The sequence below is a fragment of the Seriola lalandi genome, unplaced genomic scaffold (genome assembly GCF_002814215.2).
Source record: "Seriola lalandi dorsalis isolate HSWRI2012SDOR001 ecotype SW California unplaced genomic scaffold, Sedor1 jcf7180002054898, whole genome shotgun sequence".
NCBI classification, from domain to species: domain Eukaryota; kingdom Metazoa; phylum Chordata; class Actinopteri; order Carangiformes; family Carangidae; genus Seriola; species Seriola lalandi.
In genome coordinates, this window is record NW_019525450.1 from 3542201 (window position 1) to 3566163 (window position 23963).

General features: G+C 40.3%; 2 protein-coding genes across 2 annotated transcripts in view; both read right to left on the reverse strand.

Moving 5' to 3' along the window:
• Positions 1 to 2007: 2007 nt before the first annotated feature.
• On the reverse strand, positions 2008 to 8903 carry LOC111672251 (nuclear receptor subfamily 2 group F member 1-B-like). The gene is made up of 3 exons (XM_023429626.2): positions 7933 to 8903; positions 6165 to 6689; positions 2008 to 3866 (listed from the first exon to the last, which is right to left on the reverse strand). Exons 1-3 carry the CDS (start codon positions 8426 to 8428, stop codon positions 3592 to 3594), a joined length of 1296 nt encoding a protein of 431 aa, XP_023285394.1. The 5' UTR covers positions 8429 to 8903; the 3' UTR covers positions 2008 to 3591.
• An 8245-nt stretch (positions 8904 to 17148) lies between these two features.
• Positions 17149 to 23963, reverse strand: part of LOC111672275 (solute carrier organic anion transporter family member 3A1-like) — a 31708-nt gene continuing 24893 nt past the window's right edge. Inside the window, exons 7-10 of the mRNA XM_023429661.2 lie at positions 23718 to 23853; positions 23426 to 23598; positions 22634 to 22698; positions 17149 to 22348 (exon numbers count right to left, since the gene is read on the reverse strand). Of these exons, the coding sequence (XP_023285429.1) occupies positions 21972 to 22348; positions 22634 to 22698; positions 23426 to 23598; positions 23718 to 23853 (751 nt within the window). The 3' untranslated portion in view covers positions 17149 to 21971. The remainder of the gene's footprint in view (positions 22349 to 22633; positions 22699 to 23425; positions 23599 to 23717; positions 23854 to 23963) is intronic.

Below are 23963 nucleotides of genomic sequence, written 5' to 3' on the forward strand. Positions count from 1 at the left end.
AAAAGTCACGTGGCTTATGTCCAGTTATTTCCTGGATTACATCTGCAGGGAGATCAATACAATAGAAAATTATTACGGTAACTTTATGCAGCTAGTAACTACAGATATTAATGTAATGTTTTACACCATATTATCTTTTGCTCAGTCCTGAAATATAAGATTATTTCTTATAACTAAATTGGTAGAAATAATGTTACTTTGCTTTAACACTCTTTTACTTTTTTCAGTTATTTCCCGAAGCTTCCACATCTAAAAACAATATTTAAGAATTGTATTTATAGTAAATATAAGTGTTGTCATAGGCAATAAAATTTAGCATAAAAGGTTGATTTGAATCATAAACAAAACCACACACACACACACACACACACACAAACACAAACACACAAAAACACACAAACACACACACACACACACACACACACACACACACACACACACAGAGAGTAGAAAAAAACAATTAAAGGGGGATATTTGTATGAGACATTATCAGATAATACTTCTATATAATTTTATCTGATAAATGTAATTTCCTGTCACGTGGCTGCTACGCTCAAACATTTGTTAACACTATGATAAATCTTCCTGTGCGGCTTTCGACTCTTAAGCTGAACAGTCCGTCCTCACTTGACATGATGAATATAAATATATATTTTTTTTAAATCGTCAGAGTGATCTCATTGGCTAAATACTTTCACTCCTGAAAGCTGATTGGCTAAATCCAAACCATGCTGCGTAATGACTAATGCAGCCGCAGCTCCACACAAACAGCAGAGCCGCTGGCTCGGATCAGTCTTTAAAAAAGGACGTAAATACAGATGAAAATGAAAAATCCATCAGAAACAGAGTGCAGGTGTTTCTCCTGCTCACACACACACCGCAGCCTGAGCCGTTTCTCCTCCTCCACATCAGACCACTGCTCCTGGGCATTTTCTTCCTCTGGACCTGGACGTGTGTGGGAAAATTCTCCATTGTTTTATGTTGGACCTTTGGCTCAGGACACACAGGGGCCGTGGAGCGCCCAGCATCATCCTCCTCAGGGTAAACTAGTAGTGACAGAGCACTCAGGGGCCCCTCATTAGCTCGCTGTCCGCTAAGAAGTAAAGAAGCTGCTTTAATCCCCTCTGTCACTCAATCTGGCAACACAGACACGATTATAATTCTATTTTCATTCTGCTCTCCTCTCTTATGCGGAGTTTAACCACTTTAATGAATGAATAGATTTTTTAATAGCAAAACACACGTTTGTACAGAGGTGTTAAGTTAGAGACGAGTAGTAAAAACTGCTTTAACCTGGGTGAAAATAGACTTATGGGAAAAAAGTATAATTTAATGCTTTTATTTTGGCATTGCTTGCTTATACCTCACAGTTTTGAACCTATCACATTTGCATTTGTGGTGTTATATACAGTCTACACCGTAAGAACATTTTATTTTTTGTTTGTTTCACTTTAAATAGTGATAGATTAATATGAAGAGAATTAATTTGGTCCAGTAATTGTTTAAAGAAGAATATATCACACTCCATTACAATATCCAAACCATGCACCAGCTGGGCAAAATTAAAATAAATACGTCTCCTACATGCAGAGTCGACAGTCTGTTCTGCTTTTCTGTTCTTTTATAAACTTTTAAATATGTTTCAGTTCACTGCCTGATCGAGCATTACAGCTGAAGACAAGTTAAATGTTTTCCTGCAGGTGGTCTTCAAATAAGGAAAATCAAACAAACCCTGACATACACTTAAAGCCTGTCAATGGAGAGCAATTAGTTTGATTAAAATGTCTGATTACTGACAATATTACAATCAGAAACAGGCTCCAGAGCAGCAGACAGCTCTGCTTGACTTTCATTGTGCTGCTCAGCTTTAGTACACAAACTCGTGCTCACTCACTCACTCACTCACTCACTCACTCACTCACTCACTCACTCACTCACTCACTCACACACACACATACACACACACATTTCATTCTGTTGGGAGAAAGGCCAGTCATAAACATAGGATTGAAATGGCAAAATAAACCAAATACACTTTATTTATAAATCTTGAGTTATAATTTAATACGGTACCAATATGTTAACCAATATGCTTTCACAGTACATCAGAGTGGTTGTCAAAAAAGAAGTAAACACAAATACGCACTCGTACACACACGCACAGACGCATGCCCGCACACAAGCATATACACACACTTTCAGTTCAGCAATACCCTGCAGTGGTCTATTGTGCCATTAAAGCGGCCTGGGCTCATAAATGCATGAATTATAATGAAATAGATTTGTTACTTGACCTGGGAAGTTGTGTACAGTTCATTTATCCCATTAAGAAACTGTGGTTGCACATCAGGCCCGGTGGCTGACAGTCAGTATAAAAGACCTGGAGATGTAAATGAATGAGAAGTGTGTGGTAATGCATCAGTCATTAATCAGTGGAGTAATGTCATTACTTTTCACCGGTGAAAAGAAAACAATTCTTTCCTTTAACTCCTATAAATGTAAAAAATATCAGGTTACAGCTGTTCAACATTCAGCCTCTTTCTCCTTATCTATTTTTCATATTTGGCCTCATCATCACCTCTGTTTGGATGAGATAACAAAAATTCACTGATTTGATCATTTAAAGGAGAAAAAAAATGAAATATTGTTTTTTAGAGGGTAAAAAAGTAGCAATGGTCCATTGTGGCAAGAAAAAATCTGCCAGAAAGTATTAACTAAAATATTTAAGGACATGCTGTATTAATGTAATAAAGTAATGATACTACCTATTCAGTGATTAACAAGTAATGAATTACTTTGTGTAACCTTACACTGACTATGAGAAGTGCAGTTTACAAGTATGTTTTGCTCTTTTTCTTTGCATCCTTTCAGTGTCGACATTGCAAATGGAGTAAGAACCAAAAGTAACTAAACCAGAGCTTTAATATCACCTTTCTTTCTGTTTGTACACCACTGAGCAAATAGGTCAGAAATGCTGGGTTTTAAACACTTGTGTGAAATCTTTATATGAAATGTTCCTTTAGTCCAAAGTGCCATGTCTGGAAGGTATGAAACAAACAAACAAAAGGAAAACAAAAAAAACAGATCAACACAAGACAATCCCTGCAGTTTTCTCACTGGCTGGGGCAAAAATACATAAAACATTTTTTTGTTTTAAAAAAGGAGCCAAAACATAATTTACAAGCACGATAAATATACACACAGGGTCCAATAAATATTGTTTGTTATCCCAAAAACCATAGAATGTGAGTGGTCATCACGCAGTAAAAATGTCCATCATGACCAGTCATTTCATCTCATGAAATATTGTTCTCTTTGAACAAGTAAAAAAAATCTGCCAGTGGAGTCAGATTGTTCCTCGTCATCACAACGGTTGATTTATTTAATGCAGAATAAGGCAGATCACTGCTCTGGTTTCAAGAAAAACTCAATACATTTTTAACTGGAAAATTTCAGTAATGATCCCATTCCACCGGAAGTTTTTTTCCCTTGTTCGAAGCGGCACAGATTTTAAGCTGCAGTAGCTAAAATGACTTTGTTTGAGGTGTGAGACCTTTCCTGACCTTAGCAGCACCACTGCAGCGTCCTCCTCTACTGAATAGGCATGTAAGGCCAGTTGAAGCTGCTGCCTGACAGCAGCATGTCCCTTATCAGAGTTTCTATGGGGGTTTTCCCCACCAGACGGACGAAGAAAAGCTGCTCTATGACAGAGGAAGAGACGGTGCGGAGAGAAGGCAAGCGGAGCAGCAGCTTCCCAAACCTGTTAGGCTGGTTGGGATACTGGCTCCTCACATACTCCTCTAAAGCACACTGGGATTTCTCCTGTAGACCATCCACATGGGCCACATCCGACAGACCACAAGCATCTACGGACAGAAAGAACGACAGCGAGACAAACAAGAGGCAGGAGAAGAAGTTGTCAAGACCAGTGGTTCAGGCATCGAAAGCATCGCCAGCAAAAATCTGTGCAGTTTAATTTCATAGGCATTTCACTAAAGAGCGGCTACAGCGCACAACAGCACCGGAAGAGCAGAGCACAATCAGTGGGTGAGGTAGCGTCTCATGAAACTATATCAAAAGGCAAAAAACCGCCAGAAACAAAAATCTGTTCTATGTTCACAGTATGGTTTTGCTCCTGTTGTTTTCCACTCGATACTATACTACGTCTCTGATCAAGACATTACAGGACTGGGCAGGACTGCAGACTACTGAGCATTTGTGGCTGCATTCAGGCAGTTCATTATCTTATTGTAAGCAGATGTAAATGAATCGCAGCGCGATAGTAACAGAACAGGAAAGTGGCTACATACAGTAACAAACCCTGTGTATAATATCTAACAGGGATTAAATCAGTCAGTGAGACGTGGTCAGGTAATAATATACAATACATGTGCAAGAGTGTCCAAATGTAAAAAATAAGTCAAATCTCTAAGTAGCTGTGGTGAAAACACAACAGCATGAAGAAAAACAACAGCATGCACTGTCATTGAGATAAAGTGATACCCCATCAATCTATTGCCATCATGGATCAAAGATGGTGCTGCCGCCCCCATCAAAAAAAAAAAAAAAAAAAAAAAAAAGCAATCAATAGCACAGCCAGAGCACTGACTGTATAAGGTCTTACTGTATAAGCGATATCATATACTGTATGTGTAGTATTTCTACACACAGCAGAGCCCTGTGTTTGCCCTGTAGTGCTACAGGCCGGATGGCGGCAGGGGTTAAAGAACGGTTACTGTGTCCCAGTTTAAAGACACGTGTTCAGATGCGCTCGTGGGGACTGAAATAGACCTACATAGGAAACCTTTTTTATTTTTTACTCTTCTGCTGCTCGTCCTTTGGATCCAGCCATCAAACACGCTGACTGTATTAAAAGGCTCTGAAATAACTAGCATGCATTGCCAGTAATGACAGTCATAAAGGTCATTTGTGGGAGAATTACTCGTAAATCAAATTTAATTATTTCTGTTCACTATTTGATATATAAATGCAAAATTTAAAGCTGACAAATTACAAGTTTATTTAGTTGCTTTTTATTTAGAGCTTAACATAAAAATGACAAATGCCTCAATTGGATAAAACATTGTATTTGATAAAGTGCTTTGTTGTTTTAACATAAAAGACGCGTCAGCAGTGGAATAAAATATTAAATGCTGTCAGAAGTTAAATGCCCAGCCCTGTTTTCATTTGCATACTGGATGAATCATGCAAAGTGTTTTTATTTCAGGGGCTGCAGGGATTTGATGCAGTTTGTAAACCCACCCAACCTGATTCACAGCTTCTTAAATGCTTTAGTAAAAATACACTTTATGACACTGACAAATTTTACTCTGCTGCTGTAAAGGCTGACACACTGAGGTCATTTAAGTTCACTGTAGGACTTAGTCAGTAGTAAAGAAATTCTATGAGTTATATGAAGACCTTTTATTGTCTTTTCTTTGATTTCTTATATTTTATTTTATTCTTTTTTTCTATTTAATGACCTGGAGGTCTGATCACTTTTAATTTTGTAGGAAAATACATGTTTTAATTCTTTAACATTTAATATGTTTGTTTTTTATTATATTTATTGATATATTTTACCCTATTTATTTATTTATTTAGCACTGAGGAAAACCCTGAGCAAACTCTTACCTTTATCCAAAAGCAGTATTTTAACAGAAAAGTATAAGTGGTTTATTTAATTTTCCTTTTCTTCTGAAACACGGGGAACTGGGAAAATGACACATTTCTTTAAAGGTATTTTTAAGGGTTTTCACCACCTTCTTATTTCCCATTACACCAAAGCTCAAAGTTCAGATCATCATCATCATCAAAATATTATTTTTCTAAAAATATATTTTATTTAACTGATGGTGGTTTTGTTACAATACGATGTTAAGTAATGTTTTTCTAAACAGACAGTTCGGCCATTGTGCCCCTGGCCTACACTGTATTTTTCTCTGTATGCCCGATGCACCTATAAAGTGATATGTTGGCTTTTTGTAGCTTTCATTTTTCTTTTTCCTTTTCTCTTTCTTTCTTTCTTTCTATTTTCTTTTTGAAGATTATTATTTTATTCATACTGGTGGTCGATTGTTTATCATTACCACATCACACCACTGTCTCCTGAACACATCCCACCATCCAGGCCTGATGCTTGGATGTAGGGACGGAGAGTTTACCTGTGGTGAACAGCACGATGGCCTTGATGCAGCTGTACTCTGCTGAATCCACGTGTAGAACCTTGAGCTTCTCCACCTGCTCCTGGAAGACCCGGATGTGGTCCATGAAGGCCACTACCCGGTCCGCGGACATCGGGGAGGCGTGGAGGCCGGCGGCGGCCAGCAGAGGAGCGACGTGGACGGGCATGGAGCACTGTGCGGCGTTCAGCACGAACAGTTCGCTCCAGGTGAGGCGGAGCAGGGCCACCTGGTCCGGTACCTGCAGGTCCGGGAAGAAAGGAATGTTGCGGGCCCACTCCACGGCGCTGAAGAGCATCCGGGCCGCCAGCTCACAGATGTTCTCTATGCCCATGATGTTGTTGCTCTGCAGGCACTGAGAGCCGAACCTGGAGGTCGGGTAGGGCTCGGCCCGCAGCAGCAGAGAGATGTATCCCGATAGATAGGAGTGACACTGTAGAGGGTCTCCGTTTGTCAGAGCAAACTGGCCGTGATAAGCCTGCGTCGGAATCCTGCCTCTCTGGACAGCTGCAACGAGCAACAGCACAAATGTCAAATCGGGCTACGGGCGATTAAAACAACACATTTGCATTTATAGAAAAACTGTTAAATGCAGGAGACATAGCCTATTTAAAACATCAGAGATGTTAATTAAAACAATAGAACATGTAGCATGTGCATCAGACATTATTTGTGCATCAGAACTTTAAGTCGGTCCCTGGACAAAAAAAATGCCACATTTAGCTGGGATATTTGTTTGTAGGCCGGGACCTGCAGATAATGGCGGAGGAGATGTTTCAGTGTGATTGTCTGACTGGCCCATCGGGATTTGTCCCGGTGGTCCGTCAAAAAAATCCCTGTTTCTTTGTGTGTACCTGTCACTCAGGACTGGGCTCACTCACAACCAAGTTTCAACCCGATACTTATTTTTTTGGAGGTGAAATCTGGATAAAAGTTTATTGGGATTTATAACGAAACTCTTCTTCTAACTCTCAAATGTCACTGGGATCCTTTTGAAGCTGTAGGCTAATAGTAGGGTGCTTAGGGCCTTTACGACCAGCATGCATAATGAATACGCACTCAGACATAAACACACACACACACACACACACACACACACACACACACACACACACACACACACACACACACAGTCCACATGCGCAAACATTATCTACTAAAAACAACCTGCACTTGAAGGCAACAATTTAAACGAAAAACACATCGAAATTAAAGTAAAATGCAGCAGCGCCGCTGTCGAATATGAACATGTGGCATTTAAAGCAGCTTCAGGCTGTTGCAGCCACAGAATGGCCGTGATGACGGACAGACAACGGGCGAATAGCAACAATAATACAGACACTAAACATGCTACAGGATGCTAGCTGGAACACACTAATCTCTGTAATATCACAGGCCAGACTGAAGGCTGTAGTACTGATAGTACAGAGACGAGCATCCCAGACAAATATGATAATAATAATAGGCATAATGTGTAGCAAGGCTTTGTTACAGAAATATTAATAGGCGGAGAACATATCTACAATATCACGGACTAGACAAAGAAAACATCCAGGTACATGATGAGTCCAGAGAGAAATTATGCACACACTATTACTAGGCTGTGCACATTTTTTTTTATCAGTTTATGTGTTGAAAGAAAATAAATAGAGAGCAATGTGTGAAAGTGATCAGTTTCCTGGACCGTGTGATGCTGGATAATATGATTTGATAATACCGATAGCAACAACAGGAGGATGCCAGCGCGTACCTTCCCTCCTCATGCCGACTTTGAGGCATTTCTTGAGGCGACAGTACTGGCACTGGTTGCGGTGGTGCTGGTCTACGGGACAGTTCCTGTTGGCCCTGCAGGTGTAGGTCAGGTTCCTCCTGACGCTGCGTTTAAAGAAGCTTTTACATCCCTCACATGTGAACTGTCCGTAGTGCTTCCCGCTGGATTTATCCCCGCACACGATACACTCGATCTGTTGGCTCTGCTGTTTGTCCATGGACGAGGAGGAGGAGGAGGAAGAGGAGGTGTTGTTGTTAATGTTGGTGGTGGTGGTAGCGGTGGTGGTGCTGGACGGATTGGGCGGTGGTGCGCCCTGGGGTGCTGCTGCTGCCGGTGGTATTTCCAGAGACGCCGGGTTCATGTGTCCCGTCAGCTCCCCGGGCAGAGACAGAGGTGTAACCTGGGACACCGGGGAGGAGAGAGTCCCCTGAGTGTCCCCGACGCCCTCAGTGTTTCTCCACGCCACCATCGCCATATCGACCGTCACCAAAACTTTCTGCGCCCAACTTCCCTCTTTTTACGCAATAATTAACGCACACGATCTGTCGACATGAACCACTAAAACACATTCAAGGAAAAAAAATAAATACAATCTACGCCTCAGAATATGAACAGACCGCATAAGATAACTGCAATAAAATTATAACGCGCGACTTCACAAGTAAAGAATGGGCAGTCACCCAGAAACAGCTTGGCGCGGGGGAAATCCAAAAAGAAAGCGTCATTCAGACCGAGATATGCGCTATAACATCCACAGAGGGAAACATAAAGGCAGACAATCTCAGCCAAAATCCACAAGGGGAAGCAACGTTATCCCAAAAAATATGTAATCTGATCCTCTCTGTCCGGTGTGTCCAGCTTTAAAGAGAATACCGTGCGAGCAGATCCCTCATCAGTGATGGAGTCGCCGGACCAGGCTTTCCAGACGCTCCCTGCTCTCCCGATCAGTCAGAAGTTACATTAAAAAGACAACGAGAGAGAGAGAGAGAGAGAGAGAGAGAGAGAGAGAGAGAGAGTGATGGATGGTGATTTTGGCGATGCTTTGCTCGGGACGGAGGAGGAGAGTGGTGCGTCCCACGTCACGGCTGTGACTGGGTGACGCCAGTGTTTGAGGCGGGGTTGACGCCAGGAGAAGCTGGTCTGGGAGCAGCAGCGCTTATCATCCCCGTGATCTTTTGAGCGTGTGTGTGTGTGTGTGTGTGTGTGTGCGCGCGCGTGTACGTGTGCGTGTGTGTGTTGTTATTCCATCACACATCTGTCATATACCGTCTACTCTCAAATATAAGGAGTTGATACGCTTAAGCTCACACTGTATTAGTCTAATATGAGGAGTATAACAGATACAGGAGCAGCAGATCCTAACTGCAGTAATTTGATGCCACCTAGTGACATCATTACATTACACAGAGAATTACCTTATGTGCACTTGACTCACATGGCTTGAGGAGATACATTTCTAATATTTAGCAAATAAAACGTTATTTAAAGTGTTTATCACACATATGTTAACAGTAGGTTGTATTTAATTCATTTCCCCCTCCCATCTCTGCTGCAGTAAGCTAACCCTAAATCAACCCTGACTGTGATTCTATTTGTGTAATTTGTTTTTCAAATGGGACCTCTATTTTTTTTCATGGGGTTTACATAATCATTTTTTTAAAGAAACTGGTGCATCATAACAATGAACAAACGTGAAGTCACTGAACAATAAACGACCAGCCAGTTAGAGAGAATAAGAGAGAGAGAATCATTGTTTTTCCTTTATTCTCCTTGATATGCTTTTTTGATTATAAGGATCTAATCTGATCATAGTCTCCTTTTTCAGTTAGCATTTAAAGTGTAGGTGTAAAAGTAATTTCAATTAAAATGGTTTTCATGTTACCTCTACTTAATTACAAAGTGAGAATACTTATAGTATATTGTGTTACTGTTATTTTTTAATACCTGTGCCTATCATAGTTTAAAAAATCCAAAAAAACAATCACCAAAAAACATTAGATTCCCATGTAAAACATGAATAGCTAAAATCATTTGTGTTTTGCATTGTCACATGTAATTTCAGCTCAATATGTTAGATCAATAAGAATTGCAATCATTGGTCTACCCTCACTTACTTCACCTATACTATGTCACAAAGGTCATGTTTGCAGTGGACTGATACAGGACTCACATTATGTTTTCCTAACTTGGTGGTAAGATTTAATTTGCGTGTATTAGTTCCACTAGTTGCATTGATCATAATCAGCACAACTTATATCACATAGTTGTGTCATATAGTATCATATATAGTATCAATAGTAATGTTGTTTTATGACACACACAATATAACACTACAGCACCAACCTACTGCGTATCACAATGTATGTATGATGATACATGAACAGTGTTGTCCTGTTGTCCCTGTGCCATCTGTGTCTCCACATACTCCTGTTATCTCTTGATATGTTTCTGCACCAGTGTCGTTAAGACTAATCCCTGTATTTCTGTGACTGAATGATCTTAATGTTCATGGAGGCCTGTGATAGCAAGTCATTGCCATGCGAACATGTCTGCCTGGCCACTTCACTGTTGACTCATGCTCCATGAGTCCTGAGGCCGAGTGTGCTGTCACGTTCTTCCAGACGGCCAGCGCTGCAGTCATGCAGCGACTGCTCACACACACAAAACAAGCTTTACTCTGCCTGCAAACAAAACACAAGGCTGATGTCCAAGACCAATCAACAGTGGAAGGTCAAGGCTAAAGTATTTATCTCACTGGATGGGGATGATTCATTCCTTCAGACTTTAATTCACTGAACTCTCCCCTCCCTGTTCTATCCTGTGAAAAGTCCAGTTAACATGAATCACAGACTTGGGAGTTTAAAGATGATAAATCCCCCCTGTTTTTGGTAATCTGGTGCCCTTTAAGACTTATCACCAGTGGGGAGCTGAAAGTGAGCTAAATGGAGACAAAGTGCAGGAGAGTTTGGCCAGGAGAGACCTGCTGTGTGTGCAAAACCACCAGGATGTGACTGTTTACAGCTCAGTGGGAGGCATCGCTGGCTCGCTGCTCAGAGATCTGCAGCATTTTTTACCCTTTGAACGCAGTTCCTCACTAAGCTCTTTACCCCATCTAACCAACCAGTGGCACCATATGGTTATCTGTTAAATCCACCAAGTGTTTCATATCAGGACAGATGCAGTAGAAGTGTGACAGGTCTGTGTAGTCTACATTACAGTCTTCTAGGAATATGTACTACTATTCTTGCCATTCAGAGTAAATGAGTTTGGTGTAAACTCATTATGTTAATGAGATTAATGGTTGTGATCTAAAAGTAAGCCTACACTGCAGCCTGTTGCACATCCTCTGGTGGATGTTTCCTGCTGTGGTTTGGGTAGAGCCTCAGTGAGCGTGCAGGTCAAGGAGTGTCACTCCTGCTTTGAGGCAATGACAAAGAAAGGGCAACTCACAGGTGTAAAAATCAAACAACAACATAATATACCAACTAATATTTGTGATGGTTATTAGTTGTGGTATCTGTTATGTTGTGTTATACGATGTAAAACAAATGTGGAAAGCCAGCAAAGGAGAGAATCAGTCTTGTGTCAAATAATGATTTGCACTGTATGCAGCCATATTCACTATATTATGTATACATGTCTACACAGTCTCATATTTTCAGGGTTGGCGTGGCCTGTAGTGGTGGGTCCCAATTTGACATCATCATTTCATATGCCTTTGTAGCTATGATGATTTAAAGTGTCTGCTGTAAAAAAAGGAGAAATTATGTAGAGTTTAAATCGCTAATAAGACGATCGTCTGTACGGTACGTTGAGTAGTAATAGTTACATTAAAAAGGTATTCATACCCAAAATGTAATTCATATTGACAACTACAGTAATAGGTGAAACAATTCATTTTTAAAATGTGGATGCTGGACAGTAAACAGAGCTGGGAGACGGTCTCCTTGCTGATAACCTTGGCAGCCACTGAAACAAGCTGGAATCTCTTAGGCTCCTATAAGCAGGGTCAAAGCCCGGGCAGGGAGCAACAATAGTTTAGTCAGTGAGATTAACACACCTCAGTCAGTGCTTCACCTATGACAGCTTGGCTGTCTCTCACCTTTCATTAACCCCAGACCACTGACCTCTGACTCCTTCGGGGCTTCATTCTTCACGAGGGGAATTTCATGCTTGAGAGACACATTGTGCTACAGGTCACTGTGCAATTGTAACACTCCACCACTGGTCTTCCTATTTGTGAACAGAGCCATCCTGGCAAAATGCTAAGATCCTCATTAGGACTTGTACAAAGTCCTACTTAACCTTTGACCTAACTCAGACACAACTCATTATCTAGCATAAGATTAACCCACATAACTGAGTAGATGATCAAAATAATCATGATTCATTGTATATAAACAGTAAACATGGATGTAAATTATTAAAAATCAGTCATTGTTTCATTTTTCATACAGTGTAGTGGAAATCAGACAAAGGACCGAAAAAAAGAAAATGGCCCAGCATTTGTAGATAGTCTGTTTTTAAGCATTTGTAACATCAGCTTGTCGGCCAGTATTGCTGTCGAAGTAGATGAACTGCACTGCACTGCAACTGTTGTCATAACTAACTGCTGCTTAGTAGCTTAACTAGTTTAGTTTAGCTAGCTTAGCTAACTGAGTAGCATTAAAAAAGAGACAGAGTAATATTTAATGACTTGATGATGAAAATGATAAATAAACATTACAATAAATAATGGTGTGAAATTCAAATCATTATTATCAGCTAAATTTGTATATTTTTATTTAACAAAAACAAAAACTGTTATTCCCATATGGACCTTTTTCAACCACTTATGGAAGAGTGCAGGTTTCAATGACCTATGCGTGTAAGAGATAACACAGTTTTTCAACAACTGCTATGAATCCTTTAGGCATGCGGTTTTTCCCTCCATGGTTGATGAGCTGTAGTGACACTCTCACTGTCAGGCGGGTTGGGTTTGGTCAATCAGGGACAAGTTGTTTCCTTGTCCTTGATCTGCTGATCTGTAACCACTGCAGGGAGGTGGTGCTGGGATGTTACATCGGTTCAGATGGCTGTGTGAAGGCCAGAAGCGACAAAGGCAGTGTGCGGCTTGTATGAATGACATGGAAATTCAAAAAACATGAGTCCGTCCTGGTGGTTTTCAAGGTCAGGTGGCATAAATGACTGTAATTCGGAGAGACTGTCACTGTGGATCTGTCTGCATTTGCCAGACAGTTATAGTTTTCCAAGACGATGGGAGGCAGTTTGTGTGTGTCGTCCATTATTAGTGGAAAAATGGAGACAGTATAATGGTTTTAATTTGGCATTTAAATGATGAAATGGTGAGATTTTGCAGCCACTTTCTCCGCACCACCCTCTTAGCACTGACTTGGTTCTACATTTTCGCAGCACAAAGGCAACATAGACACTAAACCCCTCTCACTTTTCCATCAGATGCCAAATGTCATGTCAAAGCAAAGACACTTCTTTTGTCCTTCACAATGGCACATTTCCTCAGAATGAGAACACTGTCCGGTATTTTGATTGATCATGTATTTGTATCTATTCATAGAGGCCAGATTCATCATTCCAATTTGTCAAGTTGCTGGAGTGCTGAATTAATTATGGGCAGAAGCTCCAGGAAAAAGAGGACAGCCTCCTGTTTAGGCTCATGTGAGGTTTCCCTGCCTCTTCTCAGCTCCAAACGAGCAGCCAAAGCTTCACCGGGCTACAGGAGCTGCTTGGCACTGCGGGTAATTAGTGTGATGAATGCCTCAGTGAAACAAATACTGGCAGTCGGCTGTGTCGCTCATCGTGTGGCTGTGTTGTCATAGCTCAGGGGCTGCAGCCTCATCAGGGTAATGGATGATTCTGCAACAGGACCATCCCTCAACCAACAGTGCCACTACTGAGCAGGAAACACAGAGTTTTACTGGTTTGCCTGAGTGAAAACAGAGCTTCAAGCTTTCCTGAAGACATCTGTGCTGGTTATGGATGTCAGCTTCTAGTGACAGCCAGTAAAAGACTGAAAAGATATAATAAATAATTAAATAAATACTTTTTAAAAAGGCGTTATCACAGGAAATGCAAAGGAATGAGGTGGCACATTATTATAAATATGTTACTGTGATTTTCTTTTTGTCTCCATGCAGCCTCTTTGCATATGCGGATATGCAAACATTGTATTTAATATATAATATTAATCCTCTGTGGAATTCTTTTCCATGCCTGGGGTGTAGAGCCGTCACTGCTGAAATGATGGATCACATTATTAGATTAGAGGAGAGCAAGGATAGCCAGCAACTGGATTTGCAATTCACAGTCTCTTTTGTACATGGACCTTTTCTGCATGAAAGGGATAATTGGGCCACTGTCACTGAGTCAGAGATTGTGTTTTTTAACAATATGGGGAACCTTGCTATAAATCAGGTCAGCTGTCGCAGTCACATCACAAGACAAGGCATTAGTCAAATATGCAGAATGATCTTTTTGCATACAATGTAAAGAGGAATACATAATCATTTATTTGCAGTGTGGCGAGTCCAGATATCCTAATTTCTACAACAAATGAAGGGCATATGGTGATTTTGTTTCCTGGATGAACCTCAGGGCAGGGGCAGCCGTGAAGCTCTGGCTCTTTGTGCTGTCATTTCAGTACCAGCTAATGGCCTGAGCTTACTCTGTGCCTTGACTTTTTAACCCACTGTGACAGTGAATAATATGCTACACATAAGGCTGAATTCACAGCCATGTCATCCGTGTAGCAGAAGCTGAATGGGTTGACTGCCACAGACAGGTAATCCATAGCTATATCAGGAAAAAAAAACACAAGTTCAGTGAATTGTTTCGATAGCAGTCAGACCTAAGGCTAACAGAGCGTGAGAGACAGGCGAGGTCGTGGAAAGGTTATTTCTGGGTTCAGGAGGTGAGACTTTGGGGATGTGGACACGTCAGTCCAGCAGAGTCCTTGGGTCAATGTGAAGACAAGTGGAAGACACATTTCTCTGTCAGCACGCAGAAAGCCCGCACGGGTTCAGGCTTTTGTCGTGGAGTCCCAAGTCATTGAGTCAATAGCCAAGGAACATGACACAACCTCTCACAGTCATTCGGCATCAAGCGGAACAGGGAATGGCATGCTTTCCATTTCACTGCACCATGGCCCTGGCAAGACCCCATCTGCACTCGAGAAACAGGAGAGCTCTCAGCCCCGGCTCTCGCATAAAGGCAATGCTGCAACCTGGCCACGAACACGTCCATCGCTCCCTCAAAGCAGCGGTACAAGGTGATTCACTGGTCAATCCATAACCCTGGCTATTATCTCCACTGGCTGTTGTAGCGCCGCAGGGAGGCCTGTGGACAACCAGAGGGCTTGGTGACAGGAAATTAGATCATGGCAAAGCACAAGCACATTTTGATTAAACTCATGTCAGGATTTATCTTCTCCTGTCAGTGCATTTAGACAGGAAAAGAAAACGAGACCTTTCACCCCATCTGACCTAACGTTACACTAACCAGATGGATATAGGCCTTTATCACAAGAATAGTACTACATGTCATATAAAAAACCTATATCATATTATCTGTGTAAGAGAAAAGCAGTTTTAACTGCTGCGGAAAGAGGAACAAATGTAGTTTTAGGAAATAGATCAAATCTCTAAACTCCACAACTGCTGCTACTTTCATGGCAGCTCAGGAGATAGTAAGGTGAGGGAAACCAATCACAGGTGGCAAAAACATAGTATGATTGTGATGGAAATTCAAAGTTACAGTACCAAATTACTGTCTACCACAGCCACCTTGTGGTAAAAGATATGAATCAACACTCATTTAGACTTATTAGTGATGTTGATAGGCTAATTTAGACTGATACCTGCATTTAGAGGGCTCACATATTCTTTGCACCTCCAGACAGATATTTATTTTTCTTTCTGGCCATTAATTGCGCTTTAGATGGTAAAGGCTGCTAAAACTATGTGAAACATGTGGCCTTATGGATGGCAAAGTTGGTATGTTGATTGGTCCACCACTTTGGTCATTTTGTACAGAGGTTCATGTTCCCTAAGGATGAATATCACTGACTTTGGTGATTCCTTGCCTTTTTAGTGTCACTATGAGGTTGACATTTGCTTTATAAGCCAAATGTCTCAACAACTATTTGATGGATTGTCATGACATTTGGTACAACATTCATGTCCCCCTCAGGCAGAGACACACCATCAGGAAAGGTAAACAAGGCAAATGCTTGGGTCTCCAAGCGGAAAAGGGCTACCTGATGGCCTCTCATATTGGCACATTTTGCAATGACAACTATAAACCCCCCTAAACCTCCTGTAAAGACACAATACAGTGTGCTGCTATATAGTGCCACGAGATAGATAGATAGATAGATAGATAGATAGATAGATAGATAGATAGATAGATAGATAGATAGATAGATAGATACTTTATTCATCCCCTAGGGAAAATGCATGTCTCCAGTAGCTCATTGGTTATAATAATAATAACAGTTAATTATAAATAAACAATAATAATTGAATGAGTCCACTTACTTTGGCTGAGGTGTTATATAGCCTGAGTGGGAGTGGGAACATATATATATATATACAGTATATATATATATATATGTAAAGTGTCTGAAAAAAAGCCAGCAAGCAATTGCTAAAGCAGTTAATAATAATAGTTTTTTTCATATTTGTTGGTCATTCACAAATATTTATATTTTGTAATCTGGATAATTGTCCTCCCTGACAGACGCCAAATTTATAACAAGGTAGGCTACCTGTTACATCAACAAGTAGCTGGGATTGAGTCCTGGCCTGAATTATTGTTTCTGTCTGCCCCTGGCAGTCAGAATCACTGCACCTGCTAAACATTAGCATGTTAGAATTATTATTGTGAGGATGTTAGCATGATAACATTAACATTTAGCTCAAAGCAGAGAGTTTTGATATGTGAACATCATCAGCTGAACAATATTTACTACTGGTTTATCTCACTGTTAAACCCTTATGCCAGAGTCTAACACCTGCACCAGGTGTTAGACTCTGGCATAATGAACAAGACAAATTTGGTTTCTCTGGTGTAAAAACCACCTGACGGTGACAATGAGATCTGATTAAGCAGCAGGAAATGACCACAGGTTTGTAGATAATAATCAGGCAGAAAAGGTCATTAAAAACAAAAATAGTATATTTAATGTATTTACAATAAACATACAATCATGTAATCTTTTCCAAGAAATATACAGAACATAAAGCTTTTAAATATAAATTCATGTAATTTGAAGGAAAAAAGAAAACAAAACCAAAGAAGCAATAGAGCATATCTAAAATCTTCCATGATGCTTTGAAAATATAAGTGATATTTTCTTATTTCAATGCCCTTTTCCTTTTCAAAGGTCCCCTGCAAAGAGCCATGAAATTCACATATTGAATACCGCCCACAAAATAAGCAAACACATCACTCCAAAACCGTCACTAACATGGTTAGCACATGGTTTCACTTTAATAAAAGGCAACATGCTGCCTAAAGGCTCAAACCAAAGGATTATCTATCTGCATATGAAGAGTTTCCTTCCAAAATAACATCCTTCATCTACAAAAAGTGACTATCTGTAAGAAATGAGTAATGACAATGAAAAGGTCAAACTAATTATGGACTTATTTACAGGATAACTGTCCATTGTTGGCCATGGCTCTTGAAACATCTCAGATAAGAACAGCTTTGCCCAAAAATGTCATATTTTGGCAGTAAACTCTTCATATGTCAAGTCTTCTGTCACTAAAGATCCGCTATAAAAGTCAACCTGCTGTTACCAAAAGGCAAGGTCATCAGAAGAGAATAATGGGAACAATAGGATGTAAAAAAACGTTTATGCTCCAAAGTTATTTTCTCGTTGCAAGGCAAAACATCTCAAGCACATTTAGGTGCCAAAAGAAACAGTCCTGTCGCCGCAGGTGAATACAAGGTCAAGCGAGCGCCATCACCCTTGCCGGCGCATTAGACAGACCTAGAATATGTTGGCTTCTTCTTCGTGAGTGTTGAATGTTACAGTGCACAGGTTGATATGGCACAACATCGGCTCCAATCACAAAGTCTCAAGAGTAGAGCTTTATATCCAGGCACAGGTGCAGGACTGCTATCAGTGAAGTTTGGCTGACTTTCTACAGTCAACCTTATTTACTGTACAATGTCAGGCTATAGCTCAACATTGGTGCCACTTATTTTCAAGCAAAGTATTGTTTTTATTTGGACCAAAGCAACAAACAGTTATCAGCTTTGCCACTGATGGAAAGACAGATTAATCTAAATTAGACAATACCTTCACTAGTAGAAAAGTCCTACATATTAACAGTTATTACATCCTAAATAATACTGTTTTCTAGACCAATATACAATATTTTATAGGCAATATGTTTTTGGGACACTTTTGTATGATATGGTGAAAGTAAGTGGAGGATATCACAGAAAGGCTACATACAGCTGGAGGATCTGCTCTGAGCTCCAGCGTGTTGAGACAAAGTTCTCTGCAGGACGTTACAGAACACTTCTATGGTGTCACTTTGGCACTTGTATGGCACTATTATGTACAGAGGAGTCAGCACTATGACACACTGGACGTTACAGATATCAAAGACAGCGCCACCTGTTGGGGGTTGCTAAGGAGAAGATGGTAACCAGCTGGTGATGTTAGTTATCACCCTCCTCCCTGTTAGAGCTGCGGAAGCTTCCTTTTGTTTGTACATCTCTGCGTTATGTCCGGCTTGTCCTGAATGTCCTGCGAGGAGCCGAACGTCCCATCGGGGACGATCAAATTTTGAGCTTGGAAACTGTTTCAGGCACCAGTACCCAAAAATTCCTCCGTTTTAAGGATTCAAGTCTTAACTGCAGTTTTACTCTCTTTGTTTACATCAAACCAAGCAGACATTAGTCTGGTGCGGTTTGGCATGGCTCTCTATTGAATGTAGGTCCATTTAGAGTTGATCTCAAGTATTCTCTGACAGCTGTCTGTTTTCCCCATTTGATAAATATTTTCTGTATTATTTATGATGCTAAAGCAGCATCAATGTATAATTTAAATCTTATACTGTTGGTTTAATGAAGTTAAATACATCACATGAGTTGTGTGGTTTTAAAGTAATCTCCACCATGAGCAAACAAATGACTCATAAAACATGAGTAACCAAACTGTGGGACTTTTCAAATAATAGTAGGTGGCGTTAACGAACTTAAAGGAACAGTTTAACAATTTTGGAAATACACTTATTAGCTTTCTTGCAAAGAGATGAGAGGACTGACACCTCCGCATGTCTGTACAGTAAATATGAAACTACAACCAGCAGTCGTTGGCTCTGGTAACAAAATCCACCCATGAGCACCTCTAAAGCTAACCTGTTAACATGGTATATCTCATTACAAAACCAAACGAGTTTCCTTTTTACAGGGGAATATGTGAATGACCATGTCTCGGTATGAAGAAAGTGAACAAGTGTATTTCCCCCCAAAATGATGAAATACTCCTTTAACCCCCAATCTCAAACCCCAAAGGGATTAAACATTTTGGAAATGAAATCTGCTGCAATGGTGAGTAGCTGGACAAACCGCCATATTTTTGATGCAAAACATATTAAATACTTACAAAGTAAGCCAGGAAAAACAATATACTCTCTATAAACTGGATATGTCAGAAATCAGAATCCCATAGAATTCCTTAACAAAAAATATATATATTATTTAAAAAAAAAAAAATCTGTATTTGAACAATCACTGCAGTGTGAGTGATTATGAGTCAGCTGAGGTTTTTTTTAAATGTCAACAACACAATGCAGTATGCATTATAAAGCTTTTCCATGGTCAAAAATAGAATTTGCAGGCCATTAGAGTTAAATGTGTATTTAACCATTACCATGTCCATCAAACCACAGAGTGTGTGCAACTTAGTAACATACTGAATATTTATTTTTTTTATCATTACATGCATTACCAGCATGCTTTTAAAAGAACTAATTCTGGCTTGACACTGTGCGTCATGCTATGCTGTGTCTGCTGACAGCTAGCCCACCAGAATCATCACGTCTCGCTGTGTTGACTTGGCGTTCTACTTAAATGCACATCACACTCTCAGTCAGCCTTCACCTGCGTCAGCCCTACTACATACATGTACACTGGAGAGTCTTATTTGCAATGTTCCCTGCTTGTTATTTATCATGTTGCTATGTATTCCATGCATCACTGCTGAAGGCAGAATGACTCCACCAAGTCAAACTGTATCTCCCTCTCCATTTGCCAATGACATGAGTGACAGAATTATAATGGTGGTACCACGGTCAAATCACTGGTTAGAGACATGGTTCAGTTACTGAATCAGCTCACATGTGCGTCTAGTCCAAGTATTCATGAGTAGGCCTCCTAACTCCTTTATCCTCACCCACAGTCAGTTGCTTTGGGTAAGATCATCATTCAAACAATGGGAAGGGATTTCTGTTTTTTATCATTTACCTTTCGGGAGGTGTACCTAATCTCTTTAAACGCTAAAGGAAAAACAAAGATGATCAACTTAATTGTGTGAAGTAGAAAAAAAACTGCTCTGTGTCTCTGAAACAGAAAATGAGTCTCAGAATCTTTTCCAGCATTCACAGCAAAACTCCACACTGTAGCACAGCAAAGGGATAATTATTACATACTGGCTCAACACTCCTCTACCTTCAACACATGTCCTTAAGTTCCTTCTGGAACAAGAGCAGGCCAATTACACTGAAGGCAATGAAGAAAGACTGTTTGTTATTTTCTAAAATCTGAACAATGTGTGCAACATCAACTCAAACTGAAGAGTTTGGCTCCAAAATGGGATATCCACCTCTTGAGAAAAAGTCAAACCCACTTTTAGCACATGTAAAATAAATGATTACACTGGTAATGTATTTTTGTAAACTCAACTTCTGGGCTATTCTATAAGACTACAAGTAATATGACTCATTTTCAAAACTACATTTTCATTTTCATACTCTCTATGATGATCTGGTCTGGATCACTGGGGTTAAGGTTAATGGAAAGATCATTTTTTTGGTTTGGTTTTGGGGTAGAGGGGTATTTTATCTATACTTCTTTTCTCTTTTCCTTTTCTCTAAACTTTTTAATGATGTAGCCAGGAAACAGGCCCAACTGAAGTTTTGACATCTCTGTATTTAAAATGAATTAAAATATTGGGTGAGGGTAAGGGGGCTATTGGCACAGAAGTGTGTTAAGAAGTATTCGGGTAGGGTTGCCTAGCAGTTGCAAGATTGACACTCCCTGAATGAAAAGGTCCCAATTGCACTACAGCTGTATGATCTTTATATCTGAAAAGTGCTCCAAAAACAAGCTAAAAATGCATCATCTAACAATGAACGACCATGTTAACTCTCACTCTATCTGACATTTGGACCTGAGAAAAACTTCCTTCTAAAGGAAAATAAACTGTCTAATGAAGCCGATGAATAAACAGATTTCTGCTTCTCACACAGCTCTGGATTTAAAGTACATCTAAATCTAATATGACTATTTTCACTTAACTTTTAATGGTGTTACTATAAAGAAAATCAATCCTGGGGTGTTCTGGTAGATGAATAGTCTAGGATGCATAACACATAACTGCAACATCCCTCTTTGAAATATGGCGGAGTTTATGTGTCATTCCTCCTTTCTCTCCCAGTGTTTGCTTTCAATCCCTACTCACGTGTCAAATTAGAAAAAAAAATGCTAAAACAAAAAGAAATGTGTTGTTTTTTTTGACAAAATACTGGATAATTTATATTTTAGTAAAAAATAGAAAATAAAAAATTGAGTGCAATGTGGATATAGAGCATTTTGGGAAACACCTCTTCAATTTTGTCATTATGTCTGATGTTTTGGGTGAGAAGAAGATAAAACCCTTACTGAGGACATTCCTCTAAACCAAGACGACACCAAAGAAACATCGCACATCAGGTCAGTTGCACATTAACAGTTCTAGTCTGCAGTCCCGGTGCAGAGTGACACTATAAAACTGACTCCATGTTGTTACACATCTCATGGTCCTCCAGGTTGTATATGAACTTTGTCCTGTTGACTGGGTTCTGCGTGATCTCCTTGCCCAAATTGTCCAGAGTCACATTGGAGGCAAAGAGTTCGGTGGGAGTGAGGTAACCCTCGCTGTTCTTGATGTACTTCCTGTAGTTCTTTCTCAAACACTGCCACGTGGTGGTGTACAGGACGAAGGCTGATGACTTGAGGACGATGGCGATGCTGACGTACAGATGCCTGTAGGCCACGTTGTCATACAGCATGCAGGCTCCCTTCTCGCCGCAAACCGAGCTCCAGAACAGACAGGTGGAGTCGATGCCCATGCCGAAGATCAGAGGGGGAGGGATGAAGCCTGAAAGGGGGTGGGGGTGGGGGTGGACAGACAGCAGGTCAAAAGGTCAAAGAGCACTAGTTTGAGTTGAGGTCTACTATCTTCATAGAGAAGCCGATGAAGTTCATTTCATCCAAGGTAAAAAAAATTGCTCTGAAATTTACATGACAGAGTAAAACTTCAGGGCAATAACAGGTAGAACAAACACAGCAGTGTGAGACTCATTACAGAAAGTGTACCAATATGAATGGAATTAGAAATATGCTATTTGAAGTATACTACAAGACTAATGTTAATGTTTCTTACCTATAAGTCTCAGGAGCAGGAACAGAACTCCAAGGGCGTACGATTTAAGCTCTGGACTTACGGTTCTGAAACAGAGCAACGATTGGGATGAACAATGTGTACTAGTGATCTGAATGCTGCTACAAGGCACTACACAGACTACAGGTTAGGGGTTCCTTTGCCACTAGGGTCAAGAATATTTCTGGTTTACTGCAACTTGGGACTGGTTTTGAACTTATGGCCATTGTTTCTATTGGTCATGATATAATCATTCACATTAAAGTCGTTGCGGAGTTCTGGGGATGCAGCAATTATTATTTCAGCCGGAAATCTGAAATCAGTCAGGTTGTATAAAGCCAACAGTATAACCCTCACACTACAACAAACTCCGTCTAGACAACATACGCTAAAAATCACAAAAACAATCTATATACTTAAGTATTTTATACTAACAATAAATTATACAATATGTGGAATGTCAGACATCATTATGTCGGTGATGTCCACACACATCTACTCCACTGTCTGTTCTGTACCCTACAGTGTTCTTTGTTATTTTATATATATATATATATATATATATATACAGTATATGTGTATATATATATATATATATATATATGCATAGAGAGAGAGAGAGAGAAATACTGACAAGGCAACATATATATACATATATATATTGCCTTGTCTGTCAGTATTTCTCTGTACCAGTGTCACCTTGACAAATCTCTACACTTGAGATTTCGCCCTTGATTGGTCATACATATCAACAGCTCCCTCTTGTGGAGTTCATGTATAACAGCAGTCTCATACCTGATGAGGATGATGACGGAGGGCGTCTGGGCCATCGCTCCGATCATGCTGCACACACAGATAACACATAGGAAGGTGAGGAAGGCCTGCTGACAGCCTGGACTGGGACACTTTCCTGGCAAAGCCACTGCATCTTCACTGTTGCTGGATATACACGTACAGCTGGTCAGGTTCTGACACAAAGACAGGGAGAGATTGGAGCTTAGTTACTCCTCTGTCTGTATGAATGTGTCCGGTGTCCAGAGTAGTCATTATATAGCTTATTTTGGTCAGTGTTACCGTCTCCACTCACTGGTTTGGTGCAGCCAGCGAAGCAGGCTGAGAGGTAGGTGACTCCATTGGAACCACAGACGGGGCTCACTGATGCTGTGTAGCAGTTACAGTTACTGATGCATGCTGACTCAGGTCGCTGCCAAGACTGCAATGTCCTGTGGAGGAAGTCAAAGGTCATATCAGAGAGGGTATATATGTACAATGTTCACATCAAACAAAGGCAGTAGCCTCATATTTACTGTATAGGCAAGAGAGTGGTATTGAT

Coding starts and splice junctions, on each gene's coding strand:
- LOC111672251 (XM_023429626.2), bottom strand. CDS start 8,428: ATGGCGATGGTGGCGTGGAGAAACACTGAGGGCGTCGGGGACACTCAG. Junction 6,690..7,932: donor AGTCGGCATGAGGAGGGAAG/GTACGCGCTGGC, acceptor TGCTCGTTGCAG/CTGTCCAGAGAGGCAGGATT. Junction 3,867..6,164: donor CATCGTGCTGTTCACCACAG/GTAAACTCTCCG, acceptor TTCTGTCCGTAG/ATGCTTGTGGTCTGTCGGAT.